Genomic DNA, 24,766 nt, shown 5'->3' with positions numbered 1-24,766 from the left:
GTTAGCATGTTGGTCTGACATGACCACAACTCTCATCAACTACCGTATGCTCTCAACAATTAATGGCGAACTCTGTAGAGAACTTGTGAAGGGCTTGCACTTGAGTACCAGCACTCACACTCCAGCGGGCAGGTCCTCCTCCTCCTCCAGCACACTAAGCCGTCACGGGTCTACCAACATAATCCTGCCCAAGCTATTGGCCAATTGACATCTGGTCAAATTGGCAGAAATGACCTTGGTCATAAATAAATTGTGCCATTTAGAAGCCGGACCTTGAAGCTGGCGTGACAAAACCTTATTTCCTCCTCAACTATTGATTTGTGGTCGATTTACAATCGACTTGAGAATGGTCCAGGACGGACCGAAACGTCGTCGTCCCTTCACCTTCTAGTGTGTGGTCTGGTCAACATTGATTTGTGCTTATTCTTGGCCTTCCTGCTAACTGTCCTCCCTTCCCCTCAGGAGCCCGGGTACTCACCACAGCGGAGGATGAAGGGCACGCCCTCCCAGCGCTCGTTGTGGATGGTGGTGACGGCGAGGGCGTAAGTGGGGGTGACGGAGCCAGTGGGGACGGTGGGGTCGTCCAGGTAGCCTTCCTTGGCGTCACCCTCGCCGGCGGGGTCACCCACGTACTGACCCAGGACCACGTCATCAACGGTCAGTTCCCGCATCGACTTGAGCACCTTCACCTGCGACAACAAAGGAATACCCAGTTAGTCACCCCGAGACAATCCAACGCTCTCTCCTTAAACAACATCGAAGACCAGTGTAGCGAAGTAACTCCTAATGCCGGTGTTTATACTTTGACACACTTCCACCTTCTCCTCAGGTGTGGAGGACACCAGCAGCCCTCCTCCTCCTCAGGTGTGGAGGACACCAGCAGCCCTCCTTCTCCTCAGGTGTGGAGGACACCAGCAGCCCTCCTCCTCCTCAGGTGTGGAGGACACCAGCAGCCCTCCTCCTCCTCAGGTGTGGAGGACACCAGCAGCCCTCCTTCTCCTCAGGTGTGGAGGACACCAGCAGCCCTCCTCCTCCTCAGGTGTGGAGGACACCAGCAGCCCTCCTCCTCCTCAGGTGTGGAGGACACCAGCAGCCCTCCTCCTCCTCAGGTGTGGAGGACACCAGCAGCCCTCCTTCTCCTCAGGTGTGGAGGACACCAGCAGCCCTCCTCCTCCTCAGGTGTGGAGGATACCAGCAGCCCTCCTCCTCCTCAGGTGTGGAGGACACCAGCAGCCCTCCTTCTCCTCAGGTGTGGAGGACACCAGCAGCCCTCCTCCTCAGGTGTGGAGGACACCAGCAGCCCTCCTCCTCCTCAGGTGTGGAGAACACCAGCAGCCCTCCTCCTCCTCAGGTGTGGAGGACACCAGCAGCCCTCCTCCTCCTCAGGTGTGGAGGACACCAGCAGCCCTCCTCCTCCTCAGGTGTGGAGGACACCAGCAGCCCTCCTCCTCCTCAGGTGTGGAGGACACCAGCAGCCCTCCTTCTCCTCAGGTGTGGAGGACACCAGCAGCCCTCCTCCTCCTCAGGTGTGGAGGACACCAGCAGCCCTCCTCCTCCTCAGGTGTGGAGGACACCAGCAGCCCCCCCCCCCCGCCAGGTGGGGGAGGAGGAGGGCACCTTCCACTCTAACATTTCCTAGTGTTGACTGGCAAGCCGCCGGGAAGTTCCCGGGCTGGTACGACAACTGGACAAAGTGAACACGTTCACCGACCAGTCATCCTAGCGCAAAACTTTACACGGTGCTAACATTACGTTTGTGGGTGCCTTGACAGGGGGGGGGGGGCAAACGGACAAATGCATCACATTAGGTTAGGTTAGATTAGATTAGATTAGATTAGATTAGATTAGATTAGATTAGGTTAGGTTAGTTAATTTAGGTTATGTTAGGTGAGGCGGTGTAATTAGCCGTGATCATTTGCTGGCCACCAGGACTGTACATGACGTCACCAAGAGCTGAAGGTCTGTATGCGTGTCTCAGGTCCAGCTCCACGGTTTGTTATGACTTCTATTCCTTAAAGCCCAGGGTGCTATAGTTAGCTTAAGCCTTTATTATACACCCTATACCTATCCCGTGGGCGGAGAGGGCTACAGAGGCACATAATGAGATCAAGAATTGAGCCCCATATAGTTCATTGAGCTAAGCAAGTGACAATGTTGTGAAGCTACGTGCACAAGTGATTGAAAGAGAAGTGGCTGACAGTTGTGTATAGAGGGGCAGGTTACATGTGAGAGAGAGAGAGAGAGAGAGAAGATTAAGCCACCCAAAAGGTGTCACTGGGCATGAATAGCCCATAAGTGGTGGCCCTTTTGAGCCATTTCCGTATCAATAGATGATACTGGAGATCTGTGGAGGTGCGACTGCACCCTGCGTGACGGGAGATGTCTCCCGTCAAACATGTGCGGTGAGTGAGTTACTAATACTGCTCCACGCCCATGTCCACCCAACAGCTTAACAGCTTAGCAGCAGCAGCAGCCGGCAGCTTACAGCAGGAACACTCTTGACGTTAGGTTTACATTAATGTCTTAGCCTTCCTAAGGAATGAACGGCTCTTCTGGAGTCGGTTTTAATCATTATATTATTTTTATTAAGACTGTCATAACCACGTTCAAGGAACAGTTTTATAGCGAACATATTAAAACCAATGTGAGTAGAGAGCTGTTACTTGTGTTAGAGAGAGGGTTACGGGTTATTCATGCCCGTGCCACCTGTCGGGTGCCTTAATCTTCACCAATCACAGGGAGAGGGGGATGAGCATCTGATGAGCTAGGGTTTACCCATGGCATGTTGTCTGGTTAAGGCGCTGGTATGCTGTCTCACGTGTGTCTACTTCATAAATGCATTCCTGGTGGCCAAACCATTCCATACGCCACCATTCCCGGTGGCGCTGCACGCGACCTCTTCCACGCACCTCACACATGACACACACACACCACTCCTCATGTGTTGACTACTCCCGTGCAGTGTGATGTCTCTTGTTGTTTAAGAACTACTTTAACACCCCGTTGCCTCAGTGTTCCGTCATGCGCCCCAACCTGTGCCACTTGGAGCATCACACAGGTTCCTTGAAAAATACCTCATACCTGAAATTTCCCCACTCTCCAGCCTTTTTCTTGTGGTGGGATTTTCCCCTGCCATTGGGGGGGGGATGATATCGTTGAGGGGGGGGGGGGTGTAGGTTCCTTTCCTACTCTGCCTTGAGGCACTGAACACTTCAACCACGTCCTCCTCCTCTGACCCAAGTTCCTTTGATCAGTTGATGATATACTTAACCTGTACCCAATATTTACTACATGTGATTGAAGGTGATTGAAATCAACATGTGGTTGAGCGCTCATCGCCTGACTGCTGCATGTAATGATGACCAGACCACACACTAGAAGGTGAAGGGACGACGACGTTTCGGTCCGTCCTGGACCATTCTCAAGTCGAAAAGTAGCTGTAGTCTTACAGGTGTCTAGCCGTGTCTATGGAGGACAGACGAGCATGTATATACGCGGGTTACCATCTTCTTGAGGTTATCTTGAGATGATTTCCGGGCTTAGCATCCCCGCGGCCCAGTCCTCGACCAGGGCCTCCTTTTTTGTTACTCCCCAAGAAGCAGCCCGTAACAGCTGTCTAACTCCCCAGTTACCTATTTACTGCTAGCTGAACAGGTGAATCAGGGTGAAATAAACGCTGCCCATTTGTTTCCGCCTGCGTCGGGGATCGAACCCCGAACCTTAGGACTACGAACCCTGGGCGCTGTCCACTCAGCCCTCAGGCCAGGGCTGTAAGTACCATTCATGTACTGTACCAGGGTGTACTGTGAGTACCAGACATGTACTGTACCAGGGTGTACTGTGAGTACCAGACATGTACTGTACCAGGGTGTACTATAAGTATTGTCACTTGCTTAGCTAAACGAACTATGAGGTTCAGTTCCTGAACCCATTATGTGCCTCTGTAACCCTTTCCACCACCGCCCACGGGATGGGTATGGGGCGCACAATAATGAAAGAAATTGAATTGAATTGGTTAGGTGTTTAGGTTCTGTTGGCAATGATTAGTACTGTACATGTAGCACGTGGTGAAGCATTTACAGCGTTACTATTTGAACTGTCATCAGATCAGGCTCGTTAAAGCGGCGGCCATCCCCCCCCCCCCAAGACACATTCATAAATTATTACAAACCGTGTATTCAAAATAGGTTTGTTATCATATATAAATTACTATTATTATATATTAAAGTTCTTATGTATAGTTTGGCGTCAGTTAGGTTCTGTTGAGGATTGTTTTCTTAGTATTTGCAGTACGTGGGATCACGCAGTCTCCGTGGCGTAGTGGTAAGACACTCGCCTGGCGTTCCGCGAGCGCTTTGTCATGGGTTCGTATCCTGGCCGGGGAGGATTTACTAGGCGCAAATCCTTAACTGTAGCCTCTGTTTAACTCAACAGTAAAATGTGTACTTGGTTGTAACAACGATTCTTCGCGGCGGGGATCGTATTAAAGGGACCTGCCCGAAACTTCGCGGCGGGGATCGTATTCCAGGGACCTGCCCGAAACTTCGCGGCGGGGATCGTATTCCAGGGACCTGCCCGAAACTTCGCGGCGAGGATCGTATTCCAGGGACCTGCCCGAAACTTCGCGGCGGGGATCGTATTCCAGGGACCTGCCCGAAACTTCGCGGCGGGGATCGTATTCCAGGGACCTGCCCGAAACGCTACGCGTACTAGTGGCTGTACAAGAATGTAACAACTCTTGTATATATCTCAATAAAAAAAAATCATTTACAGCGTTGCGATTCGAACAGAGGATGTCAGCGAAGCACTGCTCGAGAAATGTTGGAGCGTCATCACTTGTGAGTCGTGTGTGTGTAAAGTGTTTGCCCTCTATAAACCAGGTGGTTTAGCTGCTGCATGGAATGCTCATTTGGACTTTGTTGGTGAGCACGGATTGTTTACACCACTGTTAAGGTCTCGGTACCCTCAAGTTTACCCAAAACTGCTCAGAGAAGATGCAGGTTTTGTGTTAAATAGTCACTAGGTCTCCAGATACATGTGTTCACTGGAGGCTGGTGTATGTAGTCTATGTAAATCTATGTAGGCTGGTGTATGTATCTCTTCACCACTGACCCCAGTTCCTGACTGATAAAGATTAAGGCACCGAAGAGGTGGTACGCGCATGAATAGACCGTAACCCAGTTCCTGATTGACTGATTGATGAAGATTAAGCCACCCAAAAGGTGGCACGGGCATGAATAGCCCGTAAGTGGTGGCCCTTTTGAGCCATTACCAGTATTAATCACTGACACTGGAGATCTGTGGAGGCGCGACTGCACCCTGCGTGACGGGAGATGTTCAGTTCCTGTGCCCTTTCCCGTTATATTTCCTCTGGGCGGCCGGCGCGTGTCTGCCCGCCCCTCTTACAGTGCCCGCATGTTGAGGGAGGTCGTGTCCGGCAATATCCGGGGTGGAGAAAGCCGTTGGTGGAGTTGAGCAACTTTACCGTCCGGTACAAGGCCTCACCTCGTGTTATAACACCATCCAGGCTCCTCTAGTGCCCCCTCCTCCGATTTCTTGAGCGTGACCAATCTGGCAATTGGTTTCACTTTAATTGGACACATTCAGGAATGATTGTAATCTGAACTTGGGCCTCATCCAGAGCCAAGGACTCGTGTGCTTGTGCTGGGAAAAATATTGTATCACATCACAACAATAAATTTCAACTCCTATCTCTGCTTTACATATCTTATCAACGTGCGATACAAGAAGATTAACACCGTTAATTCAAATTATTATTCAGGTAAAAGTGCATACACAGATGATGAGTTACAAACATAATGTTGGATTTACAGCTAGAGCTAGTACATACAATACCTAAAACCACTAGTACGCACAGCATTTCGGGCAAATGATGTGAAAAAAGATGAATGTGAAGAGTAGTCCATCATGACCTTGAAACACGAGAGGCACCTGCAATCTAGGCACAAGTACATAAATTAAGGAGCGGCCGTATAGCCTAAGGCGGTGGTGGAACTGCTCAGGAATCCTATTCATATTCTAGTCAGAAAACGTTCTCCTTGTGGGGGGACAGTTACAGCCACCCGCTCCTGTGCCAGGTTAGTCCACTACGGGCTCACCATAGCCCGTGCTGCTTGGAACTATTTGTTCCCAGAGTAGCTGAATCTAAAACAACAACAAAGTTCTCTCTCTGGGATGTGTGAGACCTCATTTTTGTTCTTAGTGTCACGATGACGTATAGAATGTTCATTCGTAATGCTCACTACCTGCTCTAACATATGCACAGGTTGCAAGGCGGGTCTTACCAGGGCGTGACCTGCACACTGATGTCTCATACTTCAAAAAATCATATTTAAAAAATCCTATTTGCTTCAATCATACTTACTTCAAACAATCATATTTGCTTCAAACAATCATATTTGCTTCAAACAATCATATTTACTTCAAACAATCATATTTACTTCAAACAATCATATATACTTCAAGCAATCGGCAAAAAGCACCAATAATATTCTTCATGCCATGACCAAAATGACCTTGTGTCAACAAGATTAGATACTGTTGGCCTATTTTTAGACCAGTACGAGTCTGCCAACAGCTGATTCCTTATTATTTCACGTTTTCGAACATTTGCGTTTACAAGTGTTTTTCAAAATGAAACTCGGTGAATGGAGAAAGAAATGGTAATGAAATTTAACGATTCAAAATAAAATAACACAATTACGTAAAATATAGATATGAAAATCTAAAATTTTCCCTGGGATGATGCAGAATGATGAACCCTAGCCCCATGTGTGGTACAACCCCCTCTTGCCTTATTAATATGATTAATAAGGCTTATTGATTGTCCTTGAGTAGAGAATCAATGCTAAAACCCCCAATATGACTGATTATCAACACACCTCCCCCAGCCACACACCCGCCACACCTCCAGGCGCCTCCCCTCTACCCTCCCACACACACACACACACACACACACACACAACACATCACGACGTTAAAGCCAGTGGGGGTCTGACCTTCTCGTCGCGAATGTCGTCGGCGGAGGTGGAACAAGGCTTCTCCATGGCGACGAGGCACAGGATCTGCAGCAGGTGGTTCTGCATCACATCGCGGATGATCCCGAACTCGTCGAAGTAGCCGCCCCGACCCTGCGTCCCGAACGGCTCTTTGAACGAGATGAATACCGAGGAGATGTTGTCCCGGTTCCATGTTGGCCCGAAGATCCGGTTCCCAAACCTGTCAGGGAGAGAGAGGAAGAGTCAGGGAGAGAGAGGAAGAGTCAGGGAGAGAGAGGAAGAGTCAGGGAGAGAGAGGAAGAGTCAGGGAGAGAGAGGAAGAGTCAGGGAGAGAGAGGAAGAGTCAGTGAGAGTGCTGACACTTCAACTTGTCTGAGGCTGTGAATGGACCAGTTTCAGGCTGGCCTCACTTTTCAGCCTCTCTCATGGTTGTAAATACAAGATTGGATTAGACATGCAGGCGATGAGTCACAGTAACGTGGCTGAAGACATGATGACCAAACCATACGACCGAAGATGAGGAAACGACGACGTTTCGGTCCGTCCTGGACCATTATAAAGTCGATTACCAACCGACTCGATAATGGTCGATTGATAATAGACTTGATAAAGGACGGACCGAAACGTCGTCGTATGGTTTGGTCAACATTAGATTAAACATAATAGTGAGAAATATGAAGTAGAATTAAAAAAAACATTGCATCCTCCAAGGAGGATTCACATCCGATGTATATACATTACTAACAAACATGACAAGGCCCACCCAAACTTGGAGGAAATGTATATGTTTATCCCTCAGAATGTTCGGCAATATGTTTATTGTTTGTGATGTGTGTCTATATATGTATGAACACGTTGTACAGTTGCTATATACTGCGAAATTTTAGGAGCGTAAAACGCGTAATAGGCGACTGTGAGCGTAAAACGGTCTAACAGCCTAGTGTATGTAGATTATTAATTTATACACTTAGAACACATCAGTGTTCTAAATTCATGAACAAATCCACAAGGGCCGTGACGAGGATTCGAACCTGCGTCCGGGAGCATCCCAAACACTGCCTTAATCGACTGAGCTACTACGAGGTTCGAATCCTCGTCACGGCCCTTGTGGATTTGTTCATTTGATGCATCACGTTAGTGTGATCTCTGTGTGTTCTAAATTCATAACTGAACGGGGTGAGAATAGCCTGAACTACCTCATCTTTTTGTGTGTATTTTACCTCAATAATTTCTTATTTCAATTTCAATTCACCCAAATTGAATTCATTCGCTCTGCCCAGTGGACCATCCAACAGTTGGGTTTAAAATATCGACGAGTCTGGCCAGTAACTGGATGGGTAACCATACAGGCAGCCTCTTCATTGCCAAAGGACCTTGACAAGCAGCGGATGGGTTTGCTGTCCCCGATAAGATATACATTTAAACTAAGCATAACGAACAAGGGTTATCTTGAGATGATTTCGGGGCTTTTTAGTGCCCCCGCGGCCCGGTCCTCGACCAGGCCTCCACCCCCAGGAAGCAGCCCGTGACAACTAACACCCAGGTACCTATTTTACTGCTAGGTAACAGGGGCATCGGGTGAAAGAAACTCCGCCCATTGTTTCTCGCCGGCGTCCGGGATCGAACCCGGGACCACAGGATCACAAGTCCAGTGTGCTGTCCGACCGGCTCCCGGGGCTTTAAAGTACTGGTCACAAATCACCCAGTAGTACTGACATCCAACTTAACCATTAGTCCATTATCTAAAGAAACAAATCCACAAGGGCCGTGACGAGGATACGAACCTGCGTCCGGGAGCATCCCAGACACTGCCTTAATCGACTGAGCTACGACAGGGTAAAAGGGTTGAAACAGAAGTTCTACTGAACTTACTGTTCAGTAGAACAGTAGAATACTGTTCTCCATTATCTAACCCAGGTCAACACACCCCCCACGGCTCAGCCCTCACACCTTGCCACCATACTTGGCACTACTGTAAAATGTAAAAGAATGTAAGTGTATGTAAAGAATGTAAAAACATCAATATGTACTCTTATAAACCCAATGTACCTTCTTGTATATAAATAAATAAATTACTCCACTCTTATTGTACACTACATAAGATACTGATGTGTTCTAAATGCATAAATTAATAATCTATATACAATAGGCTGTTAGACCGTTTGACGCTCACAGTAGCCTATTAAGCGTTTTACACTCCTAAAATTTCGCAGTATATAGCTTCATATGTACATGGAAATGTTACTTGAAATGTTAAATGGCGTGTTAATATATTGTGTTTCCAAGGAGAAATGTGGATCTCTATTAAAAACATCCATGTCTGAAAAATATGTTACATGACAGAACTATCATAGTTAAAGTGCTCCTGAACCAGCCCGTCCTCTTGAGTGTTCACAACGTCACTAAACTGATGCACTAAATAGCCCGCACCTCACCTAGATTGTAACTTGCTTAGCTAAATGAATTGTGGGGTTCAGTCCCTGAGCCCATTATGTGCCTCTGTAACCCTTTCCACTACCGCCCACAAGATGGGTATGGGGTGCATAATAAATGAACTAAACTAACCTCACCTAGGAGACTACGAAGAGAAAACGGGACATCACGGCAATTATGCGAGTCTCCTCAAGTTTCTCTCTTCGTTCTTTGCGAACGAAGCTTCAAGTGTTGTGTTACAGATCAAGTGAAGATGTTACTGTTCGGTTTTCAGTTTTAAGGGGTTACTCCTTAAAACTGCCATGCTCTTGTTCACTGTGGCTAGCACACCGAGGCACACGGCCGGCGGGGCCCTATCAACCAACCTCCGACTCGCATTCGGCTTAAGGGCTATTCATGCCCGTGCCGCCTCTTGGGTGGCTTAATCTTTATCAGTCATTCAATCGCCTTCGGCAAATGGTCATTCGACCGTGGTAAACCGCGCCCACGGCTGCTCTTACTACTGACCCAATTACTGGGTCCTGTTGTTTTGCGAACCACGAAAAGGGTTTTGATTTCTTCATACTAAAAATTAACTTCGATTCTTATTTCTTCCACCTACATAATACCAGAACTAACATACAACATTTCCTCCACCTACATAACACCAGAACTAACATACAACATTTCCTCCACCTACAATTATCACATAACTATTCAGGAACATTTTCTCTTATAATAATAGTCAAAATTCACCTGGAACTTTACAATTTATTCAGACTTCACATATTTCCTCCCGGTGTGTCATGTGAGCCATAAAGTATTAACCAATCTCCAGGAGAGGTTTCTGCATCAGTACTCCAAACCTACTGTATTTGTCTCCAGTATTTTCTAATGCTGGAGAATTATTATAGTGCTCGCACGGGGTTATCTTGAGGTTATCTTGAGATGATTTCGGGGCTTTTTTTAGTGTCCCCGCGGTCCGGTCCTTGACCAGGCCTCCACCCCCAGGAAGCAGCCCGTGACAGCTGACTAACTCCCAGGTACCTATTTTACTGCTAGGTAATAGGGGCATAGGGTGAAAGAAACTCTGCCCATCATTTCTCGCTGGCGTCCGGGATCGAACCCGGGACCACAGGATCACAAGTCCAGTGTGCTGTCCGCTCGGCCGACCAGCTCCAACTAACTAACTAAACTGACTAAACTAGTTGAACCGTTATCCAAATTCGCCCGTAAGTCTATATTACTTAATTATAACGTCCAGCAATATTATTTGGGATATGCAAAAGTTGTCAAGTTAAATCATGCCAACAATTTTAGAGAGCTTGTATTAACATAATAGTGGCTTTAGGCATTGTATGTACTAGCCCTATCTATAAATCGATCAATCTTTGTAAAATCTCTTGTATGTATGTACCTTACCTAAATAAACATTTATTTATTATTATTCATTTATTATTATAACATTAATTGCCCACATTTAGTCCTGTTGCACTTAACAGGCGCCAACGACACGAGACTAGGACATAGCTGAACACCCTGGTTGATACCTGGTTGATGGGGTTCTGGGAGTTCTTCCTACTCCCCAAGCCCGGCCCGAGGCCAGGCTTGACTTGTGAGAGTTTGGTCCACCAGGCTGACGCGCACAAATCACAATTGCGTGATGCATCAAATGAACCAAACTCAGTCGTAGCTCACTCGATTAAGGCAGCGTCTGGGATCTCTTGGACGTAGGTTCGAATCCTCGTCACGGCCCTTAATTAATGTGGGTTTGTTCACCCTGACGCGAACACTTTCCATGTGGTGTTGTGCTTCACTGACCCTTGTATAACACTACAGAAGTGTTAAAACTCGAGGGTCAGCTGTGTTCGGGTCCACTTCACAGCCCGTCCTCGAGCTCTTGTCACAACGGACATAAAATGATGTACAATATTGTCTGATCTACCCGAACCTAACCAGTGGACCCCATGCACAGAAAATGTGGTTGGTTGTGAGTTTAGTTCATTTATTATGCACCCCATACCCATCTTGTGGGAGGTAGTGAAAAGGGTTACAGAGGCACATAATGGGCTCAGGGAGCCGCTATGATTTACAGTACGCAATTGTTTTGTTCGTTGCGGATTTTGACGTCAAAATGTGATGTATTATTCGAGAGTCCAGGATGATAACAGACGCTATAGTTAGCAACTTGCCCCAACTGGTGAGAGGTCCAGGATGATAACAGACGCTATAGTTAGCAACTTGCCCCAACTGGTGAGAGGTCCAGGATGATAACAGACGCTATAGTTAGCAACTTGCCCCAACTGGTGAGAGGTCCAGGATGATAACAGACGCTATAGTTAGCAACTTGCCCCAACTGGTGAGAGGTCCAGGATGATAACAGACGCTATAGTTAGCAACTTGCCCCAACTGGTGAGAGGTCCAGGATGATAACAGACGCTATAGTTAGCAACTTGCCCCAACTGGTGAGAGGTCCAGGATAACAGACGCTATAGTTAGCAACTTGCCCCAACTGGTGAGAGGTCCAGGATAACAGACGCTATAGTTAGCAACTTGCCCCAACTGGTGAGAGGTCCAGGATAACAGACGCTATAGTTAGCAACTTGCCCCAACTGGTGAGAGGTCCAGGATAACAGACGCTATAGTTAGCAACTTGCCCCAACTGGTGAGAGGTCCAGGATGATAACAGACGCTATAGTTAGCAACTTGCCCCAACTGGTGAGAGGTCCAGGATGATAACAGTCTCTATATTTAGCAACTTCCCCAACTGGTGAGATAAGTCAAACCAACAGGTTAAATTCAGCATTGCCTCAAGCCACAAAACAGCCCAACTGGATGAAACTCGACGTTTACGCAACAATTAAGAAAGAAATCGCAGTGTCCTCGACCTGTGTTGTGGAGCGCGCCACCCACCCAACACACAGTCACCAGGGGCCAGATACACAAAGCAGTCACGCAAGCACTTACGAACGTGTACATCTTTCCTCAATCTTTGAGGGCTTTGTTTACATTTATTAAACAGTTTACAGGCATGAAAACTTGCCAATTAACTGTTGTTATTGTTATAAACAGCCTCCTGGTGCTTCCGAGCTCATTAACTGTTTAATAATTGTAAACAAAGCCGCCAAAGGTTGACAAAAGATATTGTGCTTGCGTAACTGCTTCGTGAATCTGGCCCCAGTTACCTGGTGTGACTTACAATCAAGAGCATCGGCTGCCTGGGGAATAGCTACACACAATTAGGTTTAGCGAGAAGGGATCTCGTGGGAACTCAACACCCGCAAAACTTGCATTTATTGCTAAGAAATTACTATTCATTTTTAACTTAATTAAGCGACTATGTTGTATTGCAATTGTGTTAAATGTGAAGGTGTTGCAAACCAATTGCACAAGGTGTGTTTTGTGTTGTTATTAAAAGAACAGCAAAACACAACAGTGACTTGAGCTTACTAGTAAATAAATATGGCCGCTTCAAGCTTTCCAACGTTGTATTCCCTATTGTTTGTCAGCAAATCATCAATCGACTTAAACAGTTATGGTGCCAAAATGGTTTCTGCAGACAACAATGTCATTTGAATGTGATTTTATTAATGACAGACTCTTGGGAACCAAAACCTTGGGTTTCCCTCCACACACACACACACACACACACACACACACACACACACACACACACACACACACACACACACACACACACACACACACACGTACGTTAGAAGGAACTTTTTCAGTGTCAGAGTAGTTAGCGGATGGAATGCATTAGGCAGTGATGTGGTGGAGGCTGACTCCATACACAGTTTCAAATGTAGATATGATAGATATCTATATATCGAGATATGCATATCGAGAAGCTGAGGAATCTGTACGCCAGTAGATTGACTGTTGAGAGCCGGGACCAATGAGCCGAAGCTCAACCCCCGCAAGCACAAATAAGCGAGTACACACGCACACGCACACACACTAAGTGGGTGCAGAAGCACTACGTGTGCCACTCTCTCTGGTGATTAACAGGTCACTGGAAACCGGAGACCTACCGGAAAGCTGGAAAACAGGTAATGTAGTCCCAATATACAAAAAGTGTGCCAGGCAAGAGGCACTGAACTACAGACCAGTTTCCTTTACCTGCATACCATGCAAGGTGATGGAGAAGACCGTGAGGAAAAGGCTCGTAGAACATCTGGAGAGAAAGAGTTTTGTAACACACCATCAGCATACCTTACCCTTGTTCAGTGATGGTAAATCGTGCCTCACAGGCTTAATGGAATTATATGACCAGCCGACAAAAAATAGGCAAGATAGAGAAGGGTGGGCAGACTATACTTTCTTGGACTGTCAGAAAGCCTTTGACATAGTACACCATAAAACGCTCTTACAAAAGTTGGAGAAACAGACAGGAGTAAAAGGTTATGTGCTCCAGTGGATAAGGGAGTATCTAAGCAACAGGAAACAGCGAGTAACGGTGAGGGGGGACACATCAGAGTGGCGAGATGTCACCAGCGGAGTCCCACAGGGCTAAGTACTTGGACCCATCCTGTTTCTAATATATGTAAACGATCTTCCAGAGGGTATAGACTCATTCCTCTCAATGTTTGCAGGTGATGCAAAAAATATGAGAAGAATCAAGACATATGAAAATAGAGACTACAGGACGACCTGGACAAACTGGAGGAATGGTCTACAAAATGGCTACTAATGTTTAACTCACGAAAGTGTAAAGTAATGAAATTAAGCGAAGGGAGCAGAAGGCTGAACAGAAGGTACCATCTGGGAGGTGAAATCCTGCAAGAGTCAAATAGAGAGAAAGATCTGGAGGTTGATATCACGCCGACAGCTGAGTGGACAGCGCTTCGGATTCGTAGTCCTAAGGTTTCGAGATCGATACCTGGTTGAGGCGGAAACAAATGGTGCTCCTGTTCACCTAGCAGTAAATAGGTACCTGGGAGTCAGACAGCTGCCACGGGCTGCTTCCTGAGAGTGTGTAACAAAGAGGAGGTCTGGTCGAGTACCAGGCCACGGGGACGCTAAGCCCCGAAATCATCTCAAGATAACCTTTCGTGCGCGGCGAGATTCCTGCGGTGCCCTTTTCACGATTTCCCTTCGAAGTTATTCTAAGGTCCCTTGACATGAGTAAAGGGACTACGGTACCTCCATGGTTATTGTAATGTTCCTTGACATGAGGCTACGGTACCTCCATGGTTATTGTAATGTTCCTTGACATGAGGCTACGGTACCTCCATGGTTATTGTAATGTCCCTTGACATGAGGCTACGGTACCTCCATAGTTATTGTAATGTCCCTTGACATGAGGCTACGGTACCTCCATGGTTATTGTAATGTTCCTTGACATGAGGCTACGGTACCTACATAGTTATTGTAGTGTCCCTTGACATGAGGCTACGGTACCTCCATGGTTATTGTAATGTTCCTTGACATGAGGCTACGGTACCTCCATGGTTATTGTAGTGTCCCTTGACATGAGGCTACGGTACCTCCATGGTTATTGTAATGTTCCTTGACATGAGGCTACGGTACCTCCATGGTTATTGTAATGTTCCTTGACATGAGGCTACGGTACCTCCATGGTTATTGTAATGTTCCTTGACATGAGGCTACGGTACCTCCATGGTTATTGTAATGTTCCTTGACATGAGGCTACGGTACCTCCATGGTTATTGTAATGTTCCTTGACATGAGGCTACGGTACCTCCATGGTTATTGTAATGTTCCTTGACATGAGGCTACGGTACCTCCATGGTTATTGTAATGTTCCTTGACATGAGGCTACGGTACCTCCATGGCTATTGTAATGTCCCTTGACATGAGGCTACGGTACCTCCATGGTTATTGTAGTGTCCCTTGACATGAGGCTACGGTACCTCCATGGTTATTGTAATGTTCCTTGACATGAGGCTACGGTACCTCCATGGTTATTGTAGTGTCCCTTGACATGAGGCTACGGTACCTCCATGGTTATTGTAATGTTCCTTGACATGAGGCTACGGTACCTCCATGGTTATTGTAATGTTCCTTGACATGAGGCTACGGTACCTCCATGGTTATTGTAATGTTCCTTGACATGAGGCTACGGTACCTCCATGGTTATTGTAATGTTCCTTGACATGAGGCTACGGTACCTCCATGGTTATTGTAATGTTCCTTGACATGAGGCTACGGTACCTCCATGGTTATTGTAATGTTCCTTGACATGAGGCTACGGTACCTCCATGGTTATTGTAATGTTCCTTGACATGAGGCTACGGTACCTCCATGGCTATTGTAATGTCCCTTGACATGAGGCTACGGTACCTCCATGGTTATTGTAGTGTCCCTTGACATGAGGCTACGGTACCTCCATGGTTATTGTAATGTCCCTTGACATATGTTTGGATGGATGGAAGGACCAGAGAGTTGTGCCTAAACAACACGTGTCAAGCACTGAATGGTTTACAGGTGTTTAAACTATTCAAGTGTGTAAGTGTTTGGGCCCCTTGATCTATGTTATGACCCTTAAGAAATAATAAGGTTTCTTCACATGTGTTGAAGCTGGTTCACAAGTGCGGTAATAATATATTTACCGTACACACGTGTCCGTTTGTTGAAGATACATAGGCTCTTACATTATGATACTGTTAAGTTACATGATGGGTGGGATACATAGTTTAAGTCAATGGCCAAGCCGGCTACATGGAATTATTATTCATTTATATTAATATAATGTTTCCCTCTCGTGTTTTTGTCCATTAAACACCCGAAGCCCTTTCTCTCATGTAATGTTTTCTCATTCACCGCGATATATCGACACAGTCCTCACCTCCCAGTTTCAGGTCTGTTAAGTCACCATCAACCAGTCACTCGTTTCCTTACTACCAAGCTAGTTACTAGCCAGTCACTGGCGTCCTTACCGTCATGCAAGTCACCCATCACCTCCAGACATGCATGGCGAAGCACAAACCCCCTTCCACAGCCTTGATGAAGTATATTGCTTGGGGGATCATATCTGCCTTATATTATAATTACTCTATCGTAACACACGCAGCCTCAGCCCAGGAATATCAAAACCGCGGAGCGGCATGACAGAGCAAAAATAAGTGCTTTTACGTCACAAGCAGCACAGCGTCTCGCTGGTCATTCAGCACTCCACACGTAGGCTAATTGCATCCGGAATGGAAGATGAGAACACCCTTCACTGTCTTTTATGATCTTCACTACCTCAGTCGCACAAACACTGGCTCCAGTCACCACCTCCTCACAACTAATAAGACTCGTGTTGTACGTCATAGTCCCCCAACTACTAAGAAAAGTAGCGGCTCACAAAAATCCAGGGGCTAGATTCACGAAAGCAGTTACGCAAGCACTTACGAACGTGTACGTCTTCCCTCAATCTTTGACGGCTTTGGTTACATTTATTAAACAGTTTACAAGCATGAAAACTTCCCAATCAACTGTTGTTATTGTTATAAGCAGCCTCCTGGTGCTTCGGAGCTCATTAACTGTTTACTAATTGGAAACAAAGCCTCCAAAGATTGAGAAAAGATGTAACAGGTTCGTAAGTGTTTGCGTAAGTGCTTTCGTGAATCTTGCCCCAGGTTTCCTATGCTTCGGTAGGTTAAGTTAGGTGTGTTGCTTCGGTTTGTACGTCTCTGGTTAGGTTAGCCCTCTGTATTTTGTACGTTGTGGCACGGTCACAACACTAGACGCCAGAATATGCATTGTGAGGAAACCGTTGTGTACTTACTCGCTGTGTGTTACGAAAATTATCACAACAACGACGACAGTTCTGCACTAGATACAGTAAGTTATATTATACCTCTCCCAGGTTACATACAATCAAATCAATACAGAAGCACCCATACCCAGCGTTACGGCTAGAGGCCCAGGGGTCTTGACCCGTCCACCAAACATGGAGGTTTTCAAGCGGCAATTTGGCAAGGCCTACAGGACGCTTCCAAGTAACAGTCTTACAGCTCAAGTTATCACAAGCCTGGTCCCACGCCAGGCTTGGGGAGAACTCTCGAAACAGACTAAAGGTTAGCTATAGGTAAACATATCTTCCAGCTGCCGGTGTCAACTAAGCCGTATTTACACATTTACATGGCTTGTTTTACACTTACAAATAAGCTAAGTGTTCGTGCATATTAAGACTAATTAATATAATAAATCCATTCACAAAGTACGGCCCTTTCAATATCCAACAGAACCTGAAGCATCTGATCACATAACCCTTCGACTACGTGAGATCTGAGTGACCGAAAGCGTTTGGGCAATGAATTATTTGTAGGTTAAAATAAAATAACAACTTTCGGTTACTTTTGCAGTGTTGCCTCCGATAACCAGTATTCGTTATATATGTGCAAACTGTGTTTAATGCTGTACTTTAGAAATTACAGGATAAAAAAAACTTTCTTCACGGATAAGATTTGTAGCCTATGACAGCACGGTGCCATGTTTAATTCCAAAATATGGAGACCTTTGGTGACATTTCTTTTTTGTTGATCTATCAGGGTATCTCGTAGTACAGCTGGCTTCGTTCTCAACTCTCAATCGGAAATCCCGGATTCTATTTCTGGGCTCGTTTCTTTTCATCTAATGCCTATATTCACTTAATAATAAATAGATACCAAGGGCAAGGCAACTGTTGAGGATCTCGATACTTGGTAAAAAAAACTTACCATGGGCTTTATCTTGATAAATATATGTGCTTACCTTGGGCTATAATATATATATATATTTAGTGAGGTGCGATTTGGATAATGTTTTGAGAATGAGCTGTTGCATGAAGAGCTTTGGCCAATGTATGAGGATGGGCTGTTGCATGAAGAGCTTTGGCCAATGTATGAGGATGGGCTGTTGCTTGAAGAGCTTTAGCCAATATATGAGGATGGGCTGTTGCTTGAAGAGCTTTGGCCAATATATGAGGATGAGCTGTTGCTTGAAGAGCTTTGGTCCAATGTATGAGGATGGGAGGATGGGCTGTTGCATGAAGAGCTTTGGCCAATGTATGAGGCATGAGGAAGGCCCTTGCCTCCCTCGTCTCATCACAATCGACTTGATAATGGTCCAGGACAGACCGAAACGTCGTCGTCTGAATTTTTAGTGTGTGTGGTTTGGTCAGCATTTTCTTAGCCCCGTTACTGTAACTTTCCCTAACCTCTAATAATTACTTTCTAATAATTCCTTATAATTCAAATCTCTGGGGGCCCTGTTATTAAAATGCTCCTAAAATGGATCAAAATATACCAAGTGGCCATATTATTCAAGAGTAACGTTAATACAAGGTTGAATCAACGTTACTCGTGGATATTGTGCCCACTGGTTAATAGTATACAGACACATTTAAAACGTTAGAGCGGCTGACCTGAGCGTCATGAGGTTCTGTACCATTTCCTTGCCCAGGTAATGGTCAATGCGGTATATCTCCTCCTCCTTGAAGAGTCCCGCAAGATGGTTGGACAGTTTGGCTGACGACGCCAAATCCTTACCGAAGGGCTTCTCGATAATGATGCGAGTCCACCCTCCTCTGGCCATGCAACAACCCTTCAAGTTGGACGTGACTACATCGAATACTGACGGAGGCAGAGCCAAGTAGAAGATCCGGTTGGCTTTCTGCGTGCCCACCTTCCCCATCTCCTGGTCCAGCAGCTCGAAGTCTCTGCGGACATCATACGACCCCTGGACATAGTGGTTGACTTTCCAGAACTGCTCATAGCGCTCCTCCTCCTCAGGTTTAACTTTCATGTAAGCCTTGCACTTCTCCTTCAACTGCGCCACTGTCAGTGCAGACCGGGCATATCCGACGAACATCGTGTTTTCCGGTAATAAGCGATCGCGATATAACCACCAGAGCGTCGGATAGATCTTCTTTTTCGCTAGATCACCGGAGGCTCCCATGACTACACAGATATGGGCTTTTGAAGCCTCAAAGTTGGTCTCCCCAGGAGTCTTGCATGTTTTCAAACTCTGGCGCAGGAGAGACAACATTTCCTCTGCTCCTGCAGACTCGCTTTTAGCAAATGATGCTGATCTCGACATGATGCCACTATTGCTACGCGTACCAACACTGATAAGATTCCCCTGATCACCAGACACAACCCCACACACAACGCACGTGTTACCCAGCTTGCCGGGAGAGATCACTACGTCACTGTCACCTACAATCGTGTGCATTCCAGTTTGTTGTTGTAGCAGACGTCCTGGCATCAGCTGATGTTGGACGATTGCCAACTAAAATTTGTTTTACCCAAAATTAATATTTAACTCATTTTAATAGCAGGCAAAAGTGTATGTACATTTGCCTTAAATGTATGAGATACTTGATAAACTGAAGAGAATTTAACCCTTCTTTAGCAATTTATATGAAATAATAGAATTATGCTATTGAGATCTATGGCAAGTATTTCCTGACTTGCACCAAGCTAAACCTCACGATTCTCAAGCTTTCACTAATTCTCACAACTCTTGAATAATTTTACAAATACAATTAGTTTCTTTGTTGTGGGGCTGTAAGTAAATGTATACATATATGCTTTAGGCTTGTATCGAGGTCTCCGCCCCCATCCCACCCAAGTCGAAATACTGTACACCAGTTGATTGACAGTTGAGAGGCGGGGCCAAAGAACCAAAGCTCAACCCCCGCAAGCACAAATAGATGAGTACACACACCCAGGAAGCAGCCCGTAACAGCTGTCTAACTCCCAGGTACCTATTTACCTGTGAAATAGGTGCCATTACCCTGAAATATTTATCAGGATGAAAGACAGCTCTGCCCATTTATTTCCGCCATCGCCGGGGATCAATCCCCGGTTCCTAGGATTACGAATCCCGGGCGCTGTCCACTTAGCTACCGGGTCCAGGTCCTTAATCTAACTAATCTGAGTCTCCGTGGCGAAGTGGTAAGACACCCACCCACGCCGGAAAGGGTTGCCAGGCGCTAATCCTTAACTGCAGCCTCTGTTCTCCCAGCAGTTAATGGGTATACGATTGTGTGTGTGCACATGACTGTAAAGCTGCCGCCCAGTTGGGTGGGTGTGGAGCAAGACTGACTAGTAACTGTGACTCGTCATAGATGTAAAGTGCCTTGTATAGTGACTGTTGTGAGCCTCTTGTTGAATCACTTGTGGCACAACAGATTATTGATGTATGTACTTGTGTGGGTGATTAAATATGTATGTGTATGTATATATATGTATACGTACATATATATGTACACGTATGTATGAGAATGTGTACATGTATATATAACATTAATAATTTTGTAACAAGCGTCAAAAACTGTTATTTGCTTAGCTAAACGAACTAGAGGTTACCTTGAGGTGCTTCCGGGGCTTAGCGTCCTCGCGGCCCGGTCGTCGACCAGGCCTCCTGGTTGCTGGACTGATCAACCAGGCTGTTAGACGCGGCTGCTCGCAGCCTGACGTATGAGTCACAGCCTGGTTGATCAGGTATCCTTTGGAGGTGCTTATCCAGTTCTCTCTTGAACACTGTGAGGGGATCGGCCAGTTATGCCCCTTATGTGTAGTGGAAGCGTGTTGAACAGTCTCGGACCTCTGATGTTGATAGAGTTCTCTCTCAGAGTACCTGTTGCACCTCTGCTTTTCAACGGGGGTATTCTGCACATCCTGCCATGTCCGATTATGTGCCTCTGTAATCCTTTACACCACCGCCCACGGGATGGGTATGGGGTGCATAATAAAGAAAGAAATTGAATTGTGTGGGTCGTATTCCAGGAAAAATTTGGATTAAGGACTTGCCCGAAAAGCTATGCTTGCTAATGACTTTACAAGACTGCAAGAACTCTTGTATAAATAAATAAATAAATAAATAAATAAATAAATAATAAATAAATAACATGTAAGAGTATTTAAAACTACATTGTACCTGGAAACACAAACCGTAACTGTCTATTTTCTGCTTGTTACAACTTGTAATGAAGTTGTTACATCTTTGGCTTAACGTGTTTATGGCGTATTAGAACGTTGTTACAACTTGCTATATTGGTTGTTATAACTGGTTAGGTGTTAAAACTTGTTCGAACGTTGTAGAACGTCGTAGTTTCGGTGTGTGTTTGGCGGGATAGAATATAAATGTGATGGTATTGAGTATACTGGTGAAGTTGCTGTCTCTTAAGGACTAACATTCGGGGAGTGGGTAGCACAAGATACAGTGTGAGTTTGAAGCACTGTACGAGACTACATGAGGCTGAAATTAGGAACTTTTTGGTTTACTTTTGAATAAAGCATTAATGAATGCTTTATTTCTGCCCGAAACGCTGCGCGTACTAGTGGCTTTACAAGATTGTAATCACCATATTATGTATCCTCACAATCCCAATGTACCTTCTTGTATATGCATAAATAAATAAATAAATAAATAAATAAATAAATAAATAAATAAATAAATAAATAGGCTCAATAGGTAAAAGGAAACATGCTCAACCATTTCAGTCCGCTCTGGAATCGAACTCGGGGTTCCTAATTATTGATCGAGAATGAAGCCAAGTTTAGAATGGCTTTGAAAACTTTACATGTTGTCATTATCCTGAAGAAATGAGATTGTCATTCTGTTTGGCAGCTGTTCAAGGCAAAATATTTTCACTTGTACTATGTCTTAGAAAATGTTGACAGGGTCAACGATAGACATTGAGGCCTTACAAAGATATCTACATCAACTCCATAGATGGTCAGAAGACTGGCAAATGCTTTTTAACACCGAAAAAATGCAAACCCTTGCATGTGGAGCAAAATTATCTACGTCAAGGGAGCCAGTCGGCCGAGCGGACAGCACGCTGGACTTGTGACCCTGTGGTCCCGGGTTCGATCCCGGGCGCCGGCGAGAAACAATGGGCAGAGTTTCTTTCACTCTATGTCCCTGTTACCTAGCGGTAAAATAGGTACCTGGGTGTTAGTCAGCTGTCACGGGCTGCTTCCTGGGGGTGGAGGCCTGGTCGAGGACCGGCCGCGGGAACACTAAAGCCCCGAAATCATCTCAAGATAACCTCAAGATAACCGTCACAGATACTAAAATAACAACATTACTTTGCAGCAAATTGACGTAAAGGACTTTGGAGTCCTTTACTATTTATTTATTTATTTATTTATTTATTTATTAGTATGGTATTGAACGGTCCGGATTGTTACGACGCCTGGCGCACATATCGTCTTGGGTCACAGGAAAGTTGTGCCGGGAGTTGGCACAACAAGATTAAGGCAGATTTTGAACGTTTTTCATCAGAGCAAGTGGGGGGTGGGAGACCTTTGACAAGCCGCCGGCTTCCTGTCCTCGTCGAGGCCACTACTACTAGTGGCCACAAATACCTTTGTATTTATGTTGTATTTTAGATATTTTAGAAAAATAAAACATACACCCGTTAGAACATAACACCAATTAAGACACCAGTGTAAGGTGGACACCGGGATGACCTCCCAGCTTTTTGGCTAAAATCAATGTGTAGGAGACAGGAAGGGAGGAGTGTTTTTGCTCATGTTTATGTGGTAAATAAAATTGTTGTGTGTGTGTGTGTGTGTGTGTTAGTGAGAGGAGTCGATGGGTGGTTATGGGTGGTTGGGGTGTTAATGGTAAGTATTGGTTATAGGGTCTAGGGGGATAAAAGAGGTATTGGTGGTATGTGTTAGTGATGGGGGCAGGATGGTTGAAGGGGTATAGGTGGTATACAGTATATTTTAATGGATGTTATGGATGTAATTATAAGGGAAAAGGGCAGACTTATACTATATGAAGGCACAGACAATATGTATGAAGGCAGTTTGCACATAGCTCATGTTCTCATTTCACAAGTTTGATATATCAATAAGTTGGGTTGTGATAGGTTGGCCTGGGTGTATGGGGTGTGCATGTGTATAGGAGTTATAGGTAGGGAAGGGGTAGGCAGGTTCAAGTTCAAGTATGTTTATTGAGACAAGAAAGAAATACATCTCAAAGGGATAGAGTAGCTTAGGCTACTTCTACCCCCCTACCCCCCTCCCCCCCTGGTAGGCAGGTGCTTCGGGGTTAGATGGATTAAAAGATTCAATAGCCTCTCTCAACACCCAAAAACAGTCAACAATAACAAAGGTTTTCAGGAGGCTACTGGTTGTGGAGATGTATTTTTATCAGCAATGACTGGGACTGGACAGTAGAACAACGGTCTCACTTCTTGCAGGTCGGTGTTCAATCCCCGATGGTTCAAGTGGTTGGGCACCATTCCTTTTCCCCCTCCCTCGCCCAAATTCTTATCTTGACCTTTCCAAGTGCTATATAGTCATAATGGCTTGGCGCTTTCCCATTTTGTTCTATTATTACTTTACTCACATGCTGTATGATAATGGCATAGTGCTTTCTCTTCATAATTACCTTACCTTACCTCTATTTCATTTAAATTCTTAATTTTTACCATTCCTTAGTATAGTATCTGGAATCTATTACTGTTAACATAGTCTTTAATTGGGAAAAGGAAAATAACTATCAGTATCAGCATTTACTTTTTCAACTTCTCTATAAAATAGTTTTCAGGCTTTTTTTTGTATTGTCTAGCAAGGATAACATGAAGGTGTGACATGTGTTTGTGTCTGTGTGTATATAAGAGAGAATGTCTGCCTATGTGTTCAGGGTTGGAGGCCAGATGCTTGGGTCTAGCCTCACCAAACTTAGCAGAGTGAATGGTCTGGAGTATGGGACGGACATAGGCTGGTTGGAGTCAGTCCTATTGACACTTTTAAGAGGGGGTGGGCCCTTATTAGGGGTCCACCCTCCCCTAACATAATCAGTGAAAATTCCAAGCCAACTTACAACTTCATTTATCTTGCTAAATACTAGACACCTTCCTAAGATTCATTGAACATACTATATTCAACATGATTAAATGTTAGCTTATCTTATGTAGTTTATTTATTGATGGCGACAGTGTACAGTACAGTGAAGATACTGTAGTTACAGTGATGAAGGGAAAATTATGAAAGGTAAAGGTGAAAGGGTGGAAAGGTAGTGATGGGTCGGGAAGATGAAGGGTGAAGGTGGTGGTGATGAGGAAGGAAGGTGGGGTAAGGTAGGAAGGGAAGGTTATGAGGGTAGGGAAGATGGCGAAGGGTAGGAAAGGTAATGAAGGGTAAGTTAAGTGGTGAATGGTAGGGGAGGTGGTGTAGGAGAGGGAAGGTTGTAGAAGGGAAACCCAGCAGTGCCCTGGTAGTGATGATGGTTATAGAGGTGAAGACAGTAGTTAATGAAGATGGTTACAGTAATGTTGATAGTCCATGTGTAGTGTAGTTTGTGTTGCAAGTTGTGTATAGTGAAGATGGTTACAGTAATGTTGATAGTCCATGTGTAGTGTAGTTTGTGTTACA

The 24,766-nt window shown here is 45.4% G+C and overlaps 1 protein-coding gene across 2 annotated transcripts in view; it reads right to left on the bottom strand.

Annotated features, from left to right (window-relative positions):
* Positions 1–19,619, bottom strand: part of Zw (glucose-6-phosphate 1-dehydrogenase Zw) — a 48,938-nt gene extending 29,319 nt beyond the window's left edge. For both annotated transcript variants that reach the window (XM_069318677.1, XM_069318678.1), the window contains exons 1-3: positions 18,790–19,619; positions 7,020–7,239; positions 479–689 (exon numbers count right to left, since the gene is read on the bottom strand). In XM_069318677.1, the coding sequence (XP_069174778.1) occupies positions 479–689; positions 7,020–7,239; positions 18,790–19,598 (1,240 nt within the window). In that variant the 5' untranslated portion in view covers positions 19,599–19,619. The remainder of the gene's footprint in view (positions 1–478; positions 690–7,019; positions 7,240–18,789) is intronic.
* Between the last annotated feature and the right edge of the window lie 5,147 nt (positions 19,620–24,766).

This window comes from Procambarus clarkii, chromosome 91, assembly GCF_040958095.1.
Source record: "Procambarus clarkii isolate CNS0578487 chromosome 91, FALCON_Pclarkii_2.0, whole genome shotgun sequence".
Taxonomy (NCBI): Eukaryota; Metazoa; Arthropoda; class Malacostraca; order Decapoda; family Cambaridae; genus Procambarus; species Procambarus clarkii.
Note: the sequence above shows the minus strand (reverse complement) of the source record. Positions and strands in the feature narration are given on the sequence as shown.